Source organism: Falco punctatus, assembly GCF_963210335.1.
Source record: "Falco punctatus genome assembly, chromosome: 1".
Classification (NCBI taxonomy): Eukaryota; Metazoa; Chordata; class Aves; order Falconiformes; family Falconidae; genus Falco; species Falco punctatus.
The window spans coordinates 47,677,198-47,696,543 of NC_137580.1; the positions used below are offsets into that span (position 1 = coordinate 47,677,198).

At 41.7% G+C, this 19,346-nt stretch overlaps 1 protein-coding gene across 2 annotated transcripts in view; it reads left to right on the plus strand.

Annotated features, from left to right (window-relative positions):
* Nucleotides 1-164: 164 nt before the first annotated feature.
* Nucleotides 165-19,346, plus strand: part of SH3BP2 (SH3 domain binding protein 2) — a 92,860-nt gene continuing 73,678 nt past the window's right edge. The window contains exons 1-2 of one of the 2 annotated variants that reach the window (XM_080410632.1): nucleotides 165-17,568; nucleotides 17,863-17,930. In XM_080410632.1, coding sequence (XP_080266758.1) covers nucleotides 17,917-17,930 — 14 coding nt within the window. In that variant the 5' untranslated portion in view covers nucleotides 165-17,568; nucleotides 17,863-17,916. Of the gene's footprint in view, nucleotides 17,569-17,618; nucleotides 17,931-19,346 lie in introns of those variants that run through there. The other variant, XM_080410633.1, reaches the window with a different exon arrangement.

Here is a 19,346-nt window from a genome sequence, read left to right on the forward strand (position 1 = left end):
TCGCCCCGCTCCGCCTCCCGCAGCGGCCCCGGGGCTGGGGCAAGCGCGACGGGGGGCGGCCCGCGGGCCTGGTCCCGGGGCGCGGCGGGGTCCCTGCCCCGGCCCGGCAGTGGAGGAGCGCCCGGGGAACCCTGTGCGGCCTGTCGGGGCTGCACCGGCAGCAACGGGAAGGCCTGAGAGCGGGCAGGGCAGCGCGCCTCCCCTCAGAGGCAGCGCCCCTGCGCAGGTGCTGAGGGGAGCCCTCGGGCAGGCCAGCAGCTCCTGGTCAGCAAAACTCGGTCACCGGGTGCAGCTGGTGCCCTCGGGATTGCACGTGGAGGTGGAGCTGATGACAGCAAAACCAGATGCCTGGCACTGAACACCCGGGTGCCTGTCGGCCGTCCTGGAGGTGGATAACTTTTCTATTAGCAGCTTAGAGAGAGAATCTATTAGCCGAGGCTGTAGCAGCTATTGGAGAGGTTACCCTGGTCTTGTATTTTTCGTAGGAGGAGGGGAGTGTGAGAAGTTGGACTCATGTATTTTTTTGGATTTGTTTAGTTATGACCACGTTACACTGGTAGAACAGCTTGGGAGGAAAAAATCTTAAGTAAGTACAAAAATAAAGGCCGGATGACATTTGATTATTATACATGTTTATTCTGTGTGTATGCATGCACATGTATAATAATGTATGTGCACGCAGCCTCATTGCAGTAGGTTCAGCACAGTCGCAGATGTTTCTGGACCAAAAAGCACGTCTGTCCGATTATAGATCAAGTGAAAATCACCACATGCAAGTGGCGAGGGGACAAAAAGAGAAGACTTTAGTCACCGTAATAGGGAGCAGCCTGCTGTGTTAGCAGCTGAGCTACTCCTAGGTGTCACAGTAAACAGACATAGTAGTGAAAAATCTGTGTGGAGAAATTCACAGCAATCAGAATGTGATGAAAGAGGATACCGAACTTCAAAGTCGAGACACTCAGTTTCACTGGTAATGGGAAGCTTTGTGGTACTGGTGCATGTGAAACGCAAGATACAATGTTTCAGCCTTTCTCAAAGACAATGGTTGTAAGCTCAAACAAGAGGTTGCAATCAAATAGAAGGAAAACTATTTCCCTGTAAGGGCAATCAAACATTGGAAGTACTTTGAGCAGGAGTTTGGGCTAGAGACCTCCTCAGGTCCCTCCCAACATGAATTATCCTGCGATTCAGTTCAGCTTTTTTGAGGTGGAAAGTCATTATTTTGTCACCTCAATTATGCTAGAAGGGGTTATCCAAAAGGTTAGGAGTCATACATTGAAAATGGTCCATTAGCTTAGCTATTTCTAAAAATATAACTTAATTTTATATATGTAGAAGATCCTGCGTGACAGAAAAGGCTAAAACACTTGCCTAGGGTACAGATCTGTGGTGTATTTGCTATTTCAACTTAATTAATGTAAACGCCCTGTGATTAAGAACAGTGGAAAATCTGTGGAAGCTGAGGGAATACCATTTTTGGCTTTTTACTTGGACAGTTATGTCCTACAACCTTAAGACACTGTTTTTGCTGCGAAGAAAATTAAGTTCCTGCTTTAAAGTGCCCACACTTTATAGTTTTCATGTACATTAGTAGGAAAAGTGAAAAAACTACATTGACTTAATTTTATATTTTCAGCATCATTGTGCTACAGTCAGAGTTAAGTCAAAAAATTGGAGCAAGATTACTTTTGCTTGTTGTCAAAATATTTTGTAGAAAAGTACAATGAAGCCCTAGTAATAGATGAATCTGTTTGGTTTCCTGCCAGTTCAAATAGCAAACTGCAAGTAAACTTAAAAATCCCTTGTCTGCAGATAGGGCAGTGATGTCCTCAGACTAAACATCAGGGAATTTAGTTACTTATCAGAAAGAATACTTTATAATACAGTTATATTTGTAATTGTATCAGTATATTAAAATGAAGGATTGCAACTGATTACTGAATATTTGATATGAATAGTTCCTTGGATAAAGCCTGCACTCCCCCGAGGAAAACACCATTGACTTAAGGGAAATTCAACCTGCGTAAGTCTTGAGTAAGAAACAGATCCCGTATGTTCTCGGGAATGCCCTTAGATGACTGTTTCCTTTTGCCAGTTCTGAAATACAGAGGAATTCCTGGGAATTCAGTAAAAGAAGCTGGTGCCAAAGGATGAGTCACATCTTGAGACAAGTTTTTTAGTGTACCTGGCTTTTCCTGGATTGCCTCTTGCGTGCTGTTCAGCAGTTTTGCTGACAGAACAGCTGGCCTATGGAGTAGCATGTTTGTCCTTTTTCAGTTTTAGACAAACAAATTAAGGCTTACTAAGTCCGGTAGTTCCGGTCAGAAAATAATTGCATGAACAACAGATATGCTCTGCACTACTTTATATAAGGAAAAACCTATTTTCCATACCTTACTGGTCTCAAGTTGAAATACAAGGTGAAGTTCATTTTAACTCTTTCTCAGCATAGGGTGTAACAGGATATTAAAGTCACGTCAGAAAAATTTAATCTCAAATCAGATTTTGTTAAAGAAATATTGACAGTTACTTTAAGTAATTCTATGCACATTACAACCAACTGTTAGAATGCATGAGAAGTGTCATACAGTGTATGAACAAAAGTGATAACTACCTAGAAATAAAAAGGAGATGAAGCAGATCTTAGGAAACCAGGAGGAAAGGAAGGTGAACAATATAGTTAGATGAAGTATGCACAGATGTATATTTAAAAATTAATTTTAAAACATGAGTTATTTTTAGAGCTGATAAGAATAATTCCTCTGGATGTAGTAGTTACACTTCTGTAACATTAGTGCAAATCATAAGAGTCTCTATATTTAAAAGCGTAATTCTGTGTGGACAAGGCTATAAAACATGGGGGTGGGAGGTTGTCTGTCATTTTTCCAAATAGTGACGTAGGTTCAATTTGCAAGAAACTGTATTTTTAACTTGTGAACTCGAGGTATTGTTCAGTCAATCAAGCTGTGGTTTTCCCCCTTGTCTTAAGTCACCACTAATTATCCTGGTGGGTAAATTATGACCTAATGATGCCTTGAGCTGATTTTCCTAAGCAGAACTGATGAGAAATTAGTGATTAGTTAGGTGATTCTCTTGCTGCTGTAGGCTAAAATATTCAATAGCAGTTCACATTTCCTTTGATGTTGATTTTGCAGTGCAAGAGGGAGTAACAACCTGTAATGGTTTATTTTCCCCAGTTAAATAATCTGATATACTCACTGCTACAAAAGATACCTGTCTTAGAGCTCTATGTGCATGTGAGAATCTGATTTTCATGGTGAACAAATAGAATGTCAGTGTTTTGGTGACTCACAGATTAACAATAATTACAAGATGCGGCCATGTTTACACTTCTTATGTGGGAAGGGATAAACATCCTTTGTACACTTTCCTGTATTGGATGTTCTGATAATATAATGTTCTACATATTTTGCAATTGGAATGGCAGACTCATTGAGGGGTTGGCTTGAGGGCATTCAGTATTCCCGAAACTAGCTGAACTCATTGCTATGACACATGTATGTAGCCACCTCTCTGCACTGAAGCTCTGATTTGGATCTTTCATTCTTGTTTTCTGTTTATACACTTAACAATACTTAGTGTAGTTAGGAAATTTGGAATGGTTTTTGTTTATTTCTAATGTAGGCTTTTCCACACATTTTTTTTCACAGTTTGAGTTTTGGAGGATGTCAAAACCAAAAAGTGTTTTGATGCTTAGGGTAGAGTCCCAGGACCTTGGTTTCTGAATCACAGCAAGGCTGAAAACCAGGATGAAGAGCCATGACACTGGTGAGATCAAAAGCAATCCTTTTGCTTTTCCCCAGGAAGTGTTTCTTTTACATTTATTTGGACTAAGATGGTTCAGTCTCAGCCGGCCACACCGTTTCGGACACCAGCCGGGACGCTGCTGGCCTCCTGGGCCACCTGGGCACGCTGGGGGCTCATGCCCAGCCGCTGCCGCCCAGCCCCCCCGGGCCCTGTCCCGCCGGGCAGTTCCCAGCCCCCTGCCCCCAGCCCGCAGCTGCCGGGGGCTGGTGTGACCCAGGGGCAGGGCCCGGCACTCAGCCCTGGGGACCCCCACCCCACTGGCCCCGGCCCCTCGGCCCGGCCTGCCCGGAGCCCCCCGCAGAGCCCCCTGCCCCCGGCACAGCCACGCTCCCCCCGGCTTGGTGCCATCTGCAAACTGACCGCGGGTGCACTCGATCCCCTCGCCCACATCATCCATAAAGGCATTAGACAGGACCGGCCCCGGCGCTGGGCCCTGGGGACACCCCTGTGACCGGCCACCAGCGGGAGGTAACTCCATTCCCCACCGCGCTTTGGGCTCGGCCACCCGGCCAGCTCCTAACCCAGCACACAGCACGGCACCCAAGCCATGAGCAGCCGGTTTCTCCAGGAGATGCTGTGGGAGATGGTGTCAAAGGCTTTACTAAGGTCCAGGTAGACACCACCCATGGCCTTTCCCATATCCAGTAGGTGGCTCACCGTATCATAGAAAGAGATCAGTTTTGTCAAGCAGGATCTGCCTTTCATGAACCCGTGCTGGCTGGTCCTGATCCCCTGGTTGTCCTGCACATGCCACATGATGGCACTCAGGCTGACCTGCTCCCTGGCACCTGTAGTTCCCCTGATCCTCCTTCCTGCCCTTCTCGTAGGTGGTGTCACACTGGCTGACTTCCAGTCTTCTGGGACCTCCCTAGTGAGCCAGGGCTGTTGGTAAATGATGGAGAGCACCTTGGTGAGCTCCTCTGCCAGCTCCCTCCATACCCTTTGGGTGAATCCTATCTGGCCCCACAGACCTGTGCACGCCTAAGTGGAGCAGCAGGTCACTGACAGTTTCCTCCTGGGCTGTGGGGACTTCATTCTGCTCCTCATCCCTGTCTTCTGGCTCAGGGAGCTGAGTACCCTGAGGGTGACGGGTCTTACTATTAAAGGCTGAGGCAAAGGCGGCATGGAGTACCTCAGCCTTTTCCTCATCCTGTGTGGCAATGTTCCCCCCTGCATCCAGTAAAGCATGCAGATTGTCCTTGGCCCTTCTTTTGTTTCTAGTGTATTTGTGAAAACATTTTTTGTTATCTTTTATGGCAGTGGCCAGCCTGAGTTCTAGCTGGGTTTTCACCTCTCTTATCGTCACCCTGCATAGCCTCACAACATCCTTATATTCCTCCAGAGCTGTCTGCCACTTCTTCCAAAGGTGGTAAACTCTCCTTTTCTCCCTTGTAACCCTTATGCCTTGTAACTCTTCAATGCTTTAGACCCTTGCTGCAATTCACCTTCCTGTGCAGGCTTGCTGGTCCTGTACTGGGTATCCCCCCTGAAGTGTTTAGCTATTTCTGGCCCTGTTTTTTCTGGATATTTTTACATTTTGCAGTTTCTCTTTTGTTTTTCCATGGTACAATAGTACCAGTTCAGTGTGTCTGTCCTTGCAGACTGCAATTTATTTTTGTTGCTGATGTTGTCTCTTGATTTGAGACATCCCGAGCAGTATACTTGGTCCTTTAGGAAACTATCATGAGATAACTGATTTTTGAGCTGTAGTTTTATTTACAGGAATATAAAAGGCTCTGTGTTCATTGAACACAGGTTATTGGCAACTAGAGACAGTTTTCATACTGACAGGCTTAGACCGCTGCAGCTACCACTCCTACTTAGAAGCAAGTTGCTTTTTTGAGATTGTAGTTTATAAATCTTAGGGGTTTGCCCATGTCTAGTCCTGGTAAGCAGTGCAGGATACGCTGGCTTGTATTTGTCATAGGACGTTGTTAACCTAACAACTGATGCTTTGAAATACTCCAGACAAACCTTTTTGGGGTTGCAGGAAGCACTCCTGGACTCTGACATTCTTAACGTATGATCCATATTACAGATTCTTTGGGGATTCTATATATAGTGATTGAATTTTCTGCTTTGATTAATACAGAGTGCTGTGAATTTCCTGGTTTCTATTATTCATCTTTCCTCAAAGCCCAGACAGTTTTAAAGCTAAACTTGGAGGGAAGCAGTATAAAATTACTGAGTATGACTAAATGCCAGGCATTCAGTTGTAAGAGTGGAAACAAGAGGCTGCAGGTGGAAACCTAATTGTTTATGGATTTATTTTATACATTAATATTGTGTAATAAACCTTCCTAATGCAGGCTCCATGGTGCCTTAGATCCAGACCACTCATTCTAACTATGACAAAATCAGTTTACGCATTTCTGTTCTTTAGCTTTTCTGACCTAGAGAGCAAACAGACCATTGGAGTTTGATTAGAGAAATGTTTGATATAAATGGGTTGGGGTTTAAATATTTGTTTTAAAAAGATGATTGGGAAAGGTAATTTCCTAAGCCTATTGGGAACATCAAAAAAGTTGTAGTCAAGTAGAAAATCTGTACATAAATCAGGAAAAAAGAAATATTGGCCATTTCTTAGCATGGTACTAGATGGTGAAACAGTTTTCAGAACTAGATAGTTGAAGAAAGGTTGGGAGGAATTAATGAAATAGAACAAGAAAGTGGAAGTTTCCTTGTACGCCATTTACTCCCTTCCCACACACCATGCCATTTCCACATAAATAACAACATTTACCAACATTCTGATTAGCATCTGGTTGAGAGGTAAGAAACAGCATGGTAGTGTTCTTCTGGAGGTCCATCTATAAAGCAGAAAATTCATCAATCATCCTGGAAGGACAGGGAAAAGCAGTTTGCAGCTGAATTTCATTAATGTATTCTTTTGTAGACTGACATGAAGAAATAATGCCATATAGATACCAGATGCTGAAAACTTCAGCTCTTGTTTGAATATATTTTTGTTATAAGCAAGAGTAAGCATGTTCTTAATAGTAGAAGCGTTGTCCATCACACTTGAAGCAGACGTGCATTATGATACTTTCTGCTCTCAAACAGAATTCATGGAACATGAAAAAATAGTATTTCTGAGGAGTCTGGGTACCAGTATCTGTTCAGCCTTAGCACAACAAATGAGTCTAAAGTAGACATGCAGATATGTGTGGATTATAGAAGTTTAAATCAGGAAACCGTAAGAAGAAATAACATTTGTTGAAACTGGTAACTCCTGAAAAAAAGCCACCACGGCTATTTTTCATGGCTAAATTTGTCTGAGATACCACCAAGTGGCACAGGAACTTACACTTCTGGTACAGTGCAATATGCCTGTTTCAACAAGAATAAATCTTTTTAGCTCTAAATGAAGTGCTTTCTCCATTTAATTATGTCATATTTATGCAATATGTTGTGATTTTTGCTGGGCTATTGTATATTTTGGGGCAGATGACTGTTTATTTGTCAAAATAATTATACTGTCTTTTTGCCCTAAGCTGTAGAGGAGGGACTGAAGGGAATCCTGGATGTATGGTTTTGATTAAATATTCTGATGAGAACTACAAATATATTTAACAGAACAAATAGAGAGGCCACCATCTAGTGGAGTGAGTTTGAGAATAGAATTTGAGAATTGATTTACACTGATTTCTAGTGTCTCTTCCCTTGAGTTTGCTGCTTGACTTTGACAAAGTCTTGTAACATCTTAGTTTGCTTTGCCATTTGAACCTTGCAGTAATGATAATAGTGACTTGTTGCAGATGGTTGAGAAAGGCTGCAGAATATTAAGTATTTGGTCTGTGGAATTAAGTTCATACTCAGTTTTCACTTATCCTTAATTTTTTGACAACATAAAGTTTTGACTTAAAACTAGTTAACAGAATGACATCAGTATCTGACCTATTATGACTTCTCTGTTGATACTCTTACCTGCTTATGACTGAAATGCTTAGAAGTCAGCTGTGAGAAAGTTAACTATGTTAGGCCTTGCATAAACAAAATAATAAATGATCTCTACACTGGAATACTCTACATACTGGCTTCTTTGGGAGCTAGTCTTAAGTCAGTCATATTTAGTGTAACTGTGACATTCCAGTTCAAGTGTGTGCAAATACACCAACACCTTTAAAAGCACTAGTTTCAGAAATACCGGTTTTGAACTTTAAGGATTTCCACCAGTCATGGTTTTCATGTAACTGACTTAAGAAATATTCCTGTTACTGAAATTACACCTTTTTAACAAACTTAAAGATGTTGTTACAAGAGAGGTATGGCTTGGAGTGAGAGACTTTTTGTTAGATCCTCTGATACAGCTGGAAAAAAACAGACCTTTTGAGACCACCTCTCCTTCCTCAGATTAGTTGGTCTCTCTCCCTACAAACTTTGCTGCTATTGTATCCACAGACTATTTATTACATTTGCACCATCACTGCTGAGACTTATAGATAAAACAGCTTTTTGTAGTAGGGTTTATTATCTGATTTCTGAAACGATGGGGATGGCCATTAGCTTACCCAACAGCTTTGAAAAATGAAACACAATCTGCCCCATCTCTTATTTCCTGTGAGCTATCCAGGAAATGTCTCAGAATGAAAGAAAAGCTATGAATTTGCCAGACTGGTCCATAGTTCTTTCCTGTAGGCAAAAATACAGTTTTCCTGTAAACCTAAAGGAAGTGGAGTGAAGGAGTTCATTTGTGTGATAATGAGAATAGCCAAATGATTGATTAGTAGTTGAGCAAGAAAATGTGCTTTGGGCGTTATTGATTTTCAGAGGTACTAGAGGAGTGTGGTGGGCTGACCCCAACTGGCAGGTAAGCCCCTACCCAGCCACTCACTTGCTCCACTCCTCAGCAGGACCAGGGAGAGAATCAGAAGGGCAGATGCAAGAAAAACCTGTGGGCTGAGGTAAGAACGGTGTAATAAGGGAAGAGGAAAAAAAGAAAAAGAAACCACACAAGTGATGCCAAGGCAGTCAGTCATCACCTCCCACCTGCAGACCGACGGCCAGCCAGCCTCTGAGCAATGGCTCCTTTTGACACACCACCCACCTCCAGTTTTATTGCTGATCATGGTATATAGTATGGACAGTCCCTTTGGCCAGTTGGAGTCCGCTGTCCTGGCTGTGTCCCCTCCCAACCTCCTGCCCACCCCTAACCTGCTCCTTAGAGGTGCAGAGTGAGAAGCAGAGAAAGGCTTGGTGCTGTGCAAGCAGTGTTCAGCAACAGCTAAACCACTGGTCTGTTATCAGCACTGGTTTGGTCACAGATCTAAACCACAGCACTGTAAGGGCTGCTGTGAAGAAAATTACCTCCATCCTAACCAGACCCAGTCCAAGAAGTAAGTGGCAAAGTGTCGTTCCAAAGAAGAGGTTGGGAGGACACCAGTGGTTTATAGCATTTACATGGCTCTTGCAGTTTTCATTTAACAGAAGCAGGCAAGGATTTTTCCCACTATTTCGGAATGAGGAATCCTGAAGCAGTGAGATACCAAAATTTGTTCAAAGTTGCATGTTACATCAAAAGACTATGAGCTGAAGAAGCATAAAATGTTTGAGCTAGGAAACACTGAAAAGACTTTGGAAAAAAGTACAAATACACAGGCAATTTCATAGATGTAATGTCTGATAATAATAGGACCAGAATTCATTTATGACTACTGCTAATAGAAAAAATGATGGTTAGAATAGTTAGAAAATGGAATTTGTTTGTTTCCCAGGTTTACTCATGGATTAACGTCAATCTATACTAACAGATTACAACTGAAAGACTTTTTCCAGCCTCTCCTTTTCCCATCTTCATTAATAATGTCTCCAACCTCAGCAAAATTCTCAGAAGTATGTTTCCTGCAGGGCAATATAAGCCAAATGGAACCAGTCTTTCCCAGAGCAGCATCTTCAAAATTTACCGGCATATCGCCATAACAACTATGGGATGTTTTTGCCACAAGGGAACCAAGATACCTATCATGTCAGCGGCCTTTCTGTAGCTCTTCTGGCAGAGCACATGACATTCAAAATAATGTTATCCCCGGGGTGATCCCTATGTATTTATTCCTGCAGCCGTCTGTATGTGGGATTGCAGAAGAAGGATTCAATAAACTGGGGCAGAGGCAAACCAAGTTGAGAAACTGGCCTTCATGTGCATTGTGTGAGAGCCACTGTGATGAAAGGGCTTTCCTGGCTGCTCTGGGTGGGGAGCGGTTTGAGAGTCTTGTGCTCCTTCAGGTGCCCCATTTTGGAAAGAAGAGATGCTTTTGCATGGAGCAGTGAAGTGCTGTCCCAGTTTGTCGTGCAGCTTGTGAGCCCCATGCTGCCCGTTCAGCATGGGGCTGGTCTGTCCTGGGGTGCTGCAGGGACCGCCTGGAATTTCATGGACTATTCCTCACCAGTGCACAAATGGTGTCACCCTTGCCAGGAGTCAGCCTGATGCTGAGTTGGTCCATATCTGTCTTGCTACAGCTTAGTCTTACAAAGAAACCTGGTGTCTGCAGGGTTCATGAGGGCAGATAGTGGAAAAGGGCCCCGCCAGCCTCTCCGAATCTCTCTACCTCTTTCCTTGTGTACAGAGGCGTATGCAGGTGTGGAGAGGGATAATGTCCACAATTCTCCCCCAGCCCTCTGGGAGTGTCAGCCTTGCAGTGACTATGCCTCATTTGGCTTGTCCATAGGCTGGATAGGTTTAGCTGAGTACATTATGAGATGTGGTGGAGCTAAGTGGTCGAACGGGGAAGCGATGCCTTTCTCAAAATGTTGCATGCTCAGTATGATGAGAAGTGGCAAAAGCGTGTTAGTACTGTTACTTCAGAAGGGTGATGCTGAGTAATTTGAATAAATGTCTGCCATTTATGGTTCTTGATTTCAAATCTGTGTGAGAGGCGTAGTTCATTTTCCTGGCATGTGCATCCCTTTTGAAAGTAATATGAAGTTATCTGATTCTTGCAGAAGATAAGATGGGAAGATGTGTGCATGTAGCAACCGGTATGGAAGCAAATTGGAAAATACCTGCACCGCTTGTGTTTGATGCAAATACATGCTCTTGGCTGGTGGTGATCCAAAGCGTGATGTAGTTGGCTAATACGCAGAAGCCATCTTGCCATTTACATGGAGCAAACCCTTCAAAAAGTCTGTTTTTTCAATATTTTTCCTCCTTCACTGAAGTGGAGAAAATGACCCACCTACCCTGTGGAGGCTTGTAGTGAGGGGGGGCGTATGGAAAGGTGCTGAGAACAGGCTCCCCTCACCCATCTTTCATCTGTGAAATCAGGCTGGCAGATTGCCCTGCTTCCCAGGCCGCGTGGTGCAACATCCGAGCATTGGATGGGTCATATGAATCTGACATAGCTTAAAAAGTGTACATCTACCAGCCATCATTTGGTTCACGTCCCTAGTTTTTATCCAAGGAGCTTTTAACTTTTTCAGTTTCAAGCAGTATTGCCTACATAACCGGCTGTTGGAGCGATGTGGGGGGGACCAACAGCTCTGCAGCAGGGGCTGTTTTTAAGCTCAGGCCAACAGCCTTGGTCCCTGCCTGAGCAGCACTGTAGGGGTGCTTGTTGCACCCAGCCACGCACCTTGCTGGTCCTGACCCTGCCTCACTCACCCCAGCTTGCCTCACCAACACCTGACTGATGGCTGACCCTGGTTCTTGCCAGGGGAGCTGCTCAGTGCTTCTGTTTTGGGCCGTGCGGGACTGCGGCTTTCATGGGTGAGGATGCTGCCCCTGTCAGCTTCGCTGTCCCCCTTGGTTCCCGGTCATCTTCCCCGGTGCAGCCAGCCTGCTCTTGCTGACACCCACAGCACTGGGTTGGCAGGCCACCTCCTGTTAGTGGACTGGGATGAATGAGCCAGAGACCTTTAAAGCTCCTTGATGCTGGAACGTCTCTACACATATTAAGAACAGGACTATATTAAAACCCTGAATTCAGAGCTTGTCCTACAGCCCTGTGGTGCTGAGGCTGGGGTATTTTTTGTTTTGTTAAGGTATCAAAAATAATGGAAGTACTGCTTTGTATCCTTTGAAATTCCGTGATTATAACCTGAGGCACATAGCATGTGCCCTGGCACATGGTTTTCGGCATATAACTCCTTCCTTCAGCACACTTTTCCTTAATAGAAGGCTGCTAACGAGGCTACTGGAAGAGGAAAAACATTAGCAGAGTCATGTGCATATAGTTTGACCGTTAAGCAAGTAAGCCCCTCATATGCTTTTAAAGATGTAGTCATTTTATCCACAAAAGACACCCAGGAGCGTGCTAACAGAGAAGCAGACTGGATAGTGGGAGATTAGGGTGCACAGGAGCCAACCAACTTCATAGTGGAAGAAATCCACAAATTTTTACAAGGAGCTTGCTTATCTTAGTATCTGAATTGGTGCTAATAGCACAGAATAACAGAAATGATCTTATGGCATTTGCTCTATTTTATTTTCCCCAATAAAAGCTTAGATTATTTTGCTTGCTGTTGCTTTTCTGTGTGTTGCACCGTTTTGGGGAGAAGTGAAAGTTGAAAATTTGCCATATCCTTGAAAATTATTAACCTATATATACTGAGAGGATCAGCAACATTTATCACTGTAATTTTTCTAGTGTTTCCATTTAAAATTCTAAAAGCTGATGTCAAACATTAATAAACTTATGTCAGGAGGTCAGAATATATGCAGTGACATCCTGCTGTGTGCGTATCCTTCCATAAATAATGCCAGGCTCCCTTAGCACACCCCTGTAAAGCACGTGTCTGCTTTGATGCGCTCAACTTTCATGTTAATCTGTGAGTCACGTTAATATTTAGTTGAGTATCTCTTCTTGTATCATGCTGATTTACATACAACAGTCAGGCTATTTAATGTCTATTTAGTGAACCAGGTACATTGTTTCCTAGACGCTTACTGGGAAATTAAGGAACCATACAGCTGTAGGATGTGGCATTTGATTTCTTCCAGTTTGCATTGTTCTGAACTTTGTTTTCAGTTGTATTTGTGTAACAAAGCCCAGCGAGCATTTATGTCTGTGTGTCAATTAAGAAAAAGCTGAAGTTGTAACATGGCACTTTGAGCACTGAGAGTTCAGTGCTCAAGTGTGTCACGTTTCTTGTTCCGGAGGTCCCTAGTTTAGTTCTTGATGTGTGAGCCAGGAAAGTGGCTGCCACAGCTGTACGCATGACTTGCTGATATTTTCTCGCCACTGAGGAAGTCAGACTGAACCTGGACTTAATCATGTTGGTGCAACTGTGGGAAAATTTCAGAGAACTTCTTGTTATGGGTAAGGACAGAGTCTGAAACTGAGACCTGAGACTTAGTCATAGACTCTTGAAAATTTATAGGACACTGTTTGTATGCCTTTCCCGTTTGTATGACACTGCAAACCAGGAGAAGTGATTCCCTGCGGTATGCATGACTTGCAGTTACATGATTGCTTTACTGCACGAGGTGGCTGGTGATTTAAAAATAGCTCTGCTTACTCAGTGCAGCTGATTGCAGAAAAATACTGTACTGCTTGGTGGTAAAGCTGGAACACCTAGTGCTTCTCTCCCATAACCAACAGCAAACAGAAAGCAAGATTAAAAAAAAAAATAAAAAGGAGATAACTTACAGTTAATTTTCAGCATTTTGTTTTTTCTTACTCCTTTCTGTGGTATCAGTTATTTCTTACAGAGCATGGAGGTCCAGCTGTTTCTTATTCCTGTGCCATTTGCCAGGGTGATGCCAGCAGTCCTGTGTTTCTGTAACTTGGGATCTTTGTGAGAACAGGTTGTTCGTTTGTATTCCCTTTGATCTGTCCATCTCAGATGTCTTTCATAGGTGCTAATGTGCCCACTGGGGTCATTGCAAGGTACAGAAGATCCCATTGCCTCAGTGTGTCATTTCCATGTAAATACAGATTTTCCCTGAAAGTTATTTACAGGGCTTTTAAAAGAAAAAACCTTCTCATATAAACATTCCCAAGTAAAAACTTTGTTTACATGGTATTATAAAAAGTTGCATAGAAATAGAAATCATATTACAACCATAGGAGCTGGTTATATGGTGTTAGTTCACACTGTGTGCATGTGTAGACACACACACAGTCTTTGCAAATGTAGTACAAACCTGATACAACATACTGGAGAAATCTTGATGATAAAGTGCATCAATCTGTACATTCAGTGGAGTCCTTCATTCTGCTGAGAGTACTATGGAATTTTTTATTTACTCTGGAGCCATAGATACTCAGTTATTGAGCTCAGGCTTTCAGGTTTATTTTGTGTGTATCACAACTCAATCTAAGACAATATATTTCAATCTGCCAATAATTATCGAGTCTTGTTTGAAACAGTTTTCATACCAAAAAGTTATGGATTGTACCCATTTACTTCAGAAATCCTGGGAGTCACTGCACCGAAGAGAAACTGAAACTGAACTCTGAAATAATACTTTTTTATCAATTTTTACTCAAGTAGTACCCAGAAGTTCATTAAGAGGCCAGGGCTCCAGAGGCTCTTTACGTGTTACTTGAGCACCATAGATCAAGGTTCTAACTCCACGTAGCTGGGAGCCAAGATAAAAAGATCACATTATGATCAGATCCAAGATCGCTTTCTGGTTATGTTTCTCTGGTATGTTTTGTAAGGCAAAACAAACAAACTAAAACTCCCACCCAAAAAAACACAAACCAAGAAGATTACTCTAGGGGTTAGCAGGAAAAAAACCAGTGAAAAATCTTCAAAGTAGATTAGTCACAAGAAAGCAAGCCTGTGGGAGGTTTATTTACGTCCAGTCAATAGGATTTTAGTATTTACAGGAGTACTTTCGTAGTAGTTTCTTGGTAAAATTCTCAGTGGGCTTCAAGAAATGAAACCAGCAAATTCTGGTAATCTGTAGACTTTTATTGACCTGATGTCCTTCTCAAAACATAAGTTATTTCCATCTTTATTGTGTCTTAATACAGCTGTATGAAAGCTGTAATACAAAGAGGTCCAAATCATACTTTACAGTAAGATTTGTAAACGTTTCCCCATTACCAATTGTTCCTTTTCTCTGTCTCACTTTTGTACTTTTTATGATCTAAACAGGGGACTCTGACATGTTTGGTTTTCAGTAAAGTAAAAGGAAGTACACACAGTCTTTACCAAGTTTGTCACCCCAGGCTAATAAATTGACTTGCCTCATCTTTGTACAAACCACACTCTCCCAAGAATTTTCTAATTCAGTACAAAAAAGAAGGAAAATCCCTATAGCCTGATTAATAAATGTGTTCAGTAGAGCCCTTTATAAAATGTTGAATAAAACAAAACATCCATCATAACTGGTCCAATTACCAGGAAACTGCTGCGGATTTCATTTAACATTTCTTGGACATTAATATTTACTCAAATTATTGATTTACATCTAAGAAAATTATAGAATGTTTATCTGGCTCAGTAGAAATACACTGCAAATTGTTATTACTTAGCATCAATAATGTTACCTAGCACACTTCATCTGCTTTTCAAATAGTTTGCAGAAGTAAGTATTTTTTCCCTTTCAGTGATAGGAAGCTTTGAATGAAGAGGATTTGAGGGACAATTAACAAAATATAAGCAGAGAAAAGCAGATTTATTAAAATGTAAAGGGCCCCAAACAGAGAAATTTAATCTCGATATAAATTGGGGGGTGTGGGGGGTGTGGGTGTGTGTGTCAGAAAGAACATTGTGAGTCAAAATGAAATCTGTTCTAATAGCTATTAATTGTAAAAACACACAGTTCTGTTTTCATAAACAAATTCTAACAACATCACTCATTTTTCCATACTATTTCCACGTGTTTTTCTCTAGAAAGAAGATAAAGGTGAATCAAAAATGCAACGCAAATAAATGCTTTCACATCAATAGGAGAACGTGCTTTCACAAGTTTCATCTGTGTCATCATTTTCCCATAATGTATGTTACATTATACACGCTGCTTCTCGGTTTCCTTCTTTACTACCCGTAAAAGCTACCGTGTTTTTAGTAATGCTATTTACTGTAGCCAAGGTAGGAAAAAACTCCAACTTTTGTTCTAGAGAAGGGGGCAAATTCGGTACCAGAGATTCAGTTCTTCCTCTCACAGATTTCTTCTTGTGTCATTTCAAATAAGCCTGACCTCGGCTTCAAAACCAGCTAACTTAAACTTACCATGGGAAGGCCATTGAAACTGAATTTATCATTTGTCTGAGTTCATACTGGCAGCCTGAATCTGATGTCCTTTCCCACAATTGCTCAGGTTTCTGTTTCTGTCCTGAACTCTTTCATTTTTAGCTCTCAGTCACTTCCCTTCTATTATTATGATAGTACCAAATGTGTTGATGTATATTCAGACTTAATATTGTTTTATTTTACAAAGAATGAGAAAAAAAAAGTCCATCTGACTGCTGAGAAGTCAGATAGATTATGGAAGAAGCTGAGAAGTGATATTGTTAAAAAAAAAACAACCTCAGCTGCTGTTCATCAGTTTCAGTAAAATACTGAACTTGGTTTGATGGAGTGGTACATCAACATTGCCAGCTGGTGGCCATCTTCAGTTCTAAATGGTATCTGTGAGATTTTTAATAAAGTATCTTTTAAAATAATAGATTGACACTGAAGAGGTCAATCAGATCTTTTCTGTATTTTTACCAGTTTTCTTGCTTCCTTGTTTGGTGTTGTGGAAGTGGGTGGTAGCAGAGGGAAACTGTGGAATTTGTGACTTTTCTACTCTGTTTTCACAGCATTTTTCTGTTCTTCAGGGTTGGAAACCTTGATATGCTATATCACACATTTCCTTCCCAGTCTGTAGAGGAGTTCTGGTCTTTGTCCAGGTTGTGTGGTTTTGAGGTTCAGTGGCTCCCCAGCATCCCCAACAGGAACACAGCTATTTTGTATCTTCTGCTCAAAAATAATTTCATCTCATGACCCTTACATACGCAAGGGTTCCTGTATGGTTCAAAGTGATTGATTCTGTGAGACATCCTCAAATGCCAATACCACCACCTCATTAATGTAACTCAGTAAGTGAAAAGCAGGAAGTGCTTTAAAAATAAACTGGTAAAATGTCTAGTGGTGGGAGAAAGGATAAACTACTGAGCAATTAAGCCCTTCTTTTGCTTGTTATTGGCCAAATGCTATGTGCAGGCTGGTTAGGCTTTCCTTGTATTACACTCGCACAATTTGATCCTGCCAGGAGAATCACATCACTTAGCCAACACTCTCTTTCAACTGGTACCAGTGTTCCAGCAATCATACAGTCGAGACCTATAAAGTGCTGCATTTGGCTCTGTTGAAGGACTTGTGGATCCATCACCCCTGATAGCAGACAAACTTTCTGGATAATTTTTCTTCTGCCCGTGGGGCTGGGAGCATCAGTGGTTTCTGTTGGCACCTTTGCAGTCAGCCTGCCGTGCTCAGTCATGGCTTAACTGCACCGTGCCTCGGTAGGACATCCAGGACAGCCTGCCAGGCTTCATGCCTGTCACAGACAGGGGTTCCTGCATATATGCCAGGTGTGCTATATGCATATATGCTAACTGTGACCATTAGCTCACGACCGCATAGCAGGCATGTGTGTCTGGACACGTACGGTTGTGCGTGTTTTGAATTTTGCTTCATTTGGTTTTCCCACATATTCATCAGAACGGTAATAGTAAAGACATTATCATTTTTCCTGGCTTACAGAGCTCTTGTTATCATCATCATCATCCACCTTTTGTGTGTGCTGCAGTGTGGTTCTCTGGGGGCTGCCTCTGACACCTAACATGGAGCGTTGATCCTCATGAGGTAAGAATTCCTACCCAGTTAGTGAAGTCGCTCAGCTGGAGCACTCACACGCTGAAGTTTTCTTTTGGTTCAAATGCACGTTTGTGGTCCAGATCTACAGTGTGTACAAGATTCATCTTCATGAAACCATAGCTGTGGTGATACAATCTTTAAAATTAGTAACTCTGCTTGCCTATGGAAGGCAGTGGTGGATTCAGGTTTAATGTTTGGGTTTATTAATCATTAGAATAATTTTGTGATGCCCAACTCTGCACTGTGACATTTCATTGTCTTTCTGTCATTTTTCCCCGCCAGGTGGGTGCTTCTGCTTATGCTGGGTTTTCCTGGGAAGGATTTGTTGTGAAGTGCATGGGAAGTTTCAGGTACCGTTTTATGTAGATGTAATGTAACATGCACTGTATGTCCGTATGTCACAGCAGTCATCAGTGTAATTTCTAGCTGTGATTGCACTGACCTGAAACTGCTTGTAAAAGTACCATATGATCAGGGGTGAGTGTGGTGTCACTGTCAATGTAATTTTCTCTGGTGTCATTAGTTGTGAGCTTCTAGTTCATATAATCGCTCTGTGCTTATTTCCTCAAGAGCTCTGCAAATGGTAAGTCTGATGTGATTGTCAGAAAAATTAGGTAGCTGGAGTGCAAGAATTTGGATTAAAATTGCTTTGCATGATGGTAAGATTAAATTAATTTTATTTTTAACTTATTAAAAAAATGAAAATGAAAGTTTTTTAATTAAAAGCAGAATAGTTAATGTAAAATTAAAAAGTAAGTTTGAAGTGTCCACAGAAATTTCAGTGCAGGCTCACTAGCCCGCTTCAAAAATGCCACCTTTCATGACTTTGGGATATTTTATGGTCCCTCAGGCTACTAGAATCCCTGTGCTTTGAGTCACATACACCAAGTATTCATACGTTCTAGTTTTTTTATGTATTTACTGCATATGTATTTCTTCTTAGGTTAGATAGTTTGAACTTTGAAATTCACTGATTTGACATCAAATTAATCCTCTGGCTTTTTCGATCCCCTTCCATTCCTTTGATTCTTCACCATCGTATCTATTTTATCAGCTGAATCTTACCTTACCTCGTACAGTCTTGGGGCACAATGGAAATTGGATCTGTGACTCCTCTTCAAGCCTTTGCCCTGTTGTAAAACAACATAAACCCAATTATATTAATTAATGGAAAGAATTTATCTAATCATTATCTTTGCTGAATAAATATTGTTTCTCCTGTTCAACATCTTTCCTCTTTACAGTCCAGTGGGGATTTTGCCTGTTGAATAAATCTACAGAACATGACTCATGAAATTACAGACAGGCTTCAATTTCTGTATTATTGGCCCATTTGAAATCAGTTTGTGCTACTCACAAGCATAAAATTAATGTTTTCTTTAAGTAAAGGTTTTTGCAAGAAGATGAGGACTTGGTGTTTGTGCTGATATTGTTTAGACAGATGAAATTATGTTTCAGTTAACTCTGAATAAAGAAAAGGCTGAATAAAAGCAGAGGAGGAATTTAAATTAGTAGTTAAGCCATTGCTATTCAGCATTGAATGTACTTCTACAGAAAAATGTTTTCTAGATTTTCTTTGCTACTTAAACTGCCCATATATTAAATTAATACCTGCAGAGTTCTCTAGAATAACCATATTTTGGATAACAAGTTCTTCATTGTTTTCCCACACTTGTGCAGAAAGTTACTGGGGAAGAATGCCAAGTTTGTGAACTAGAAGTCACCGTGTAAACACACCCCTAATCTTATATGTGTAAATGTACTTA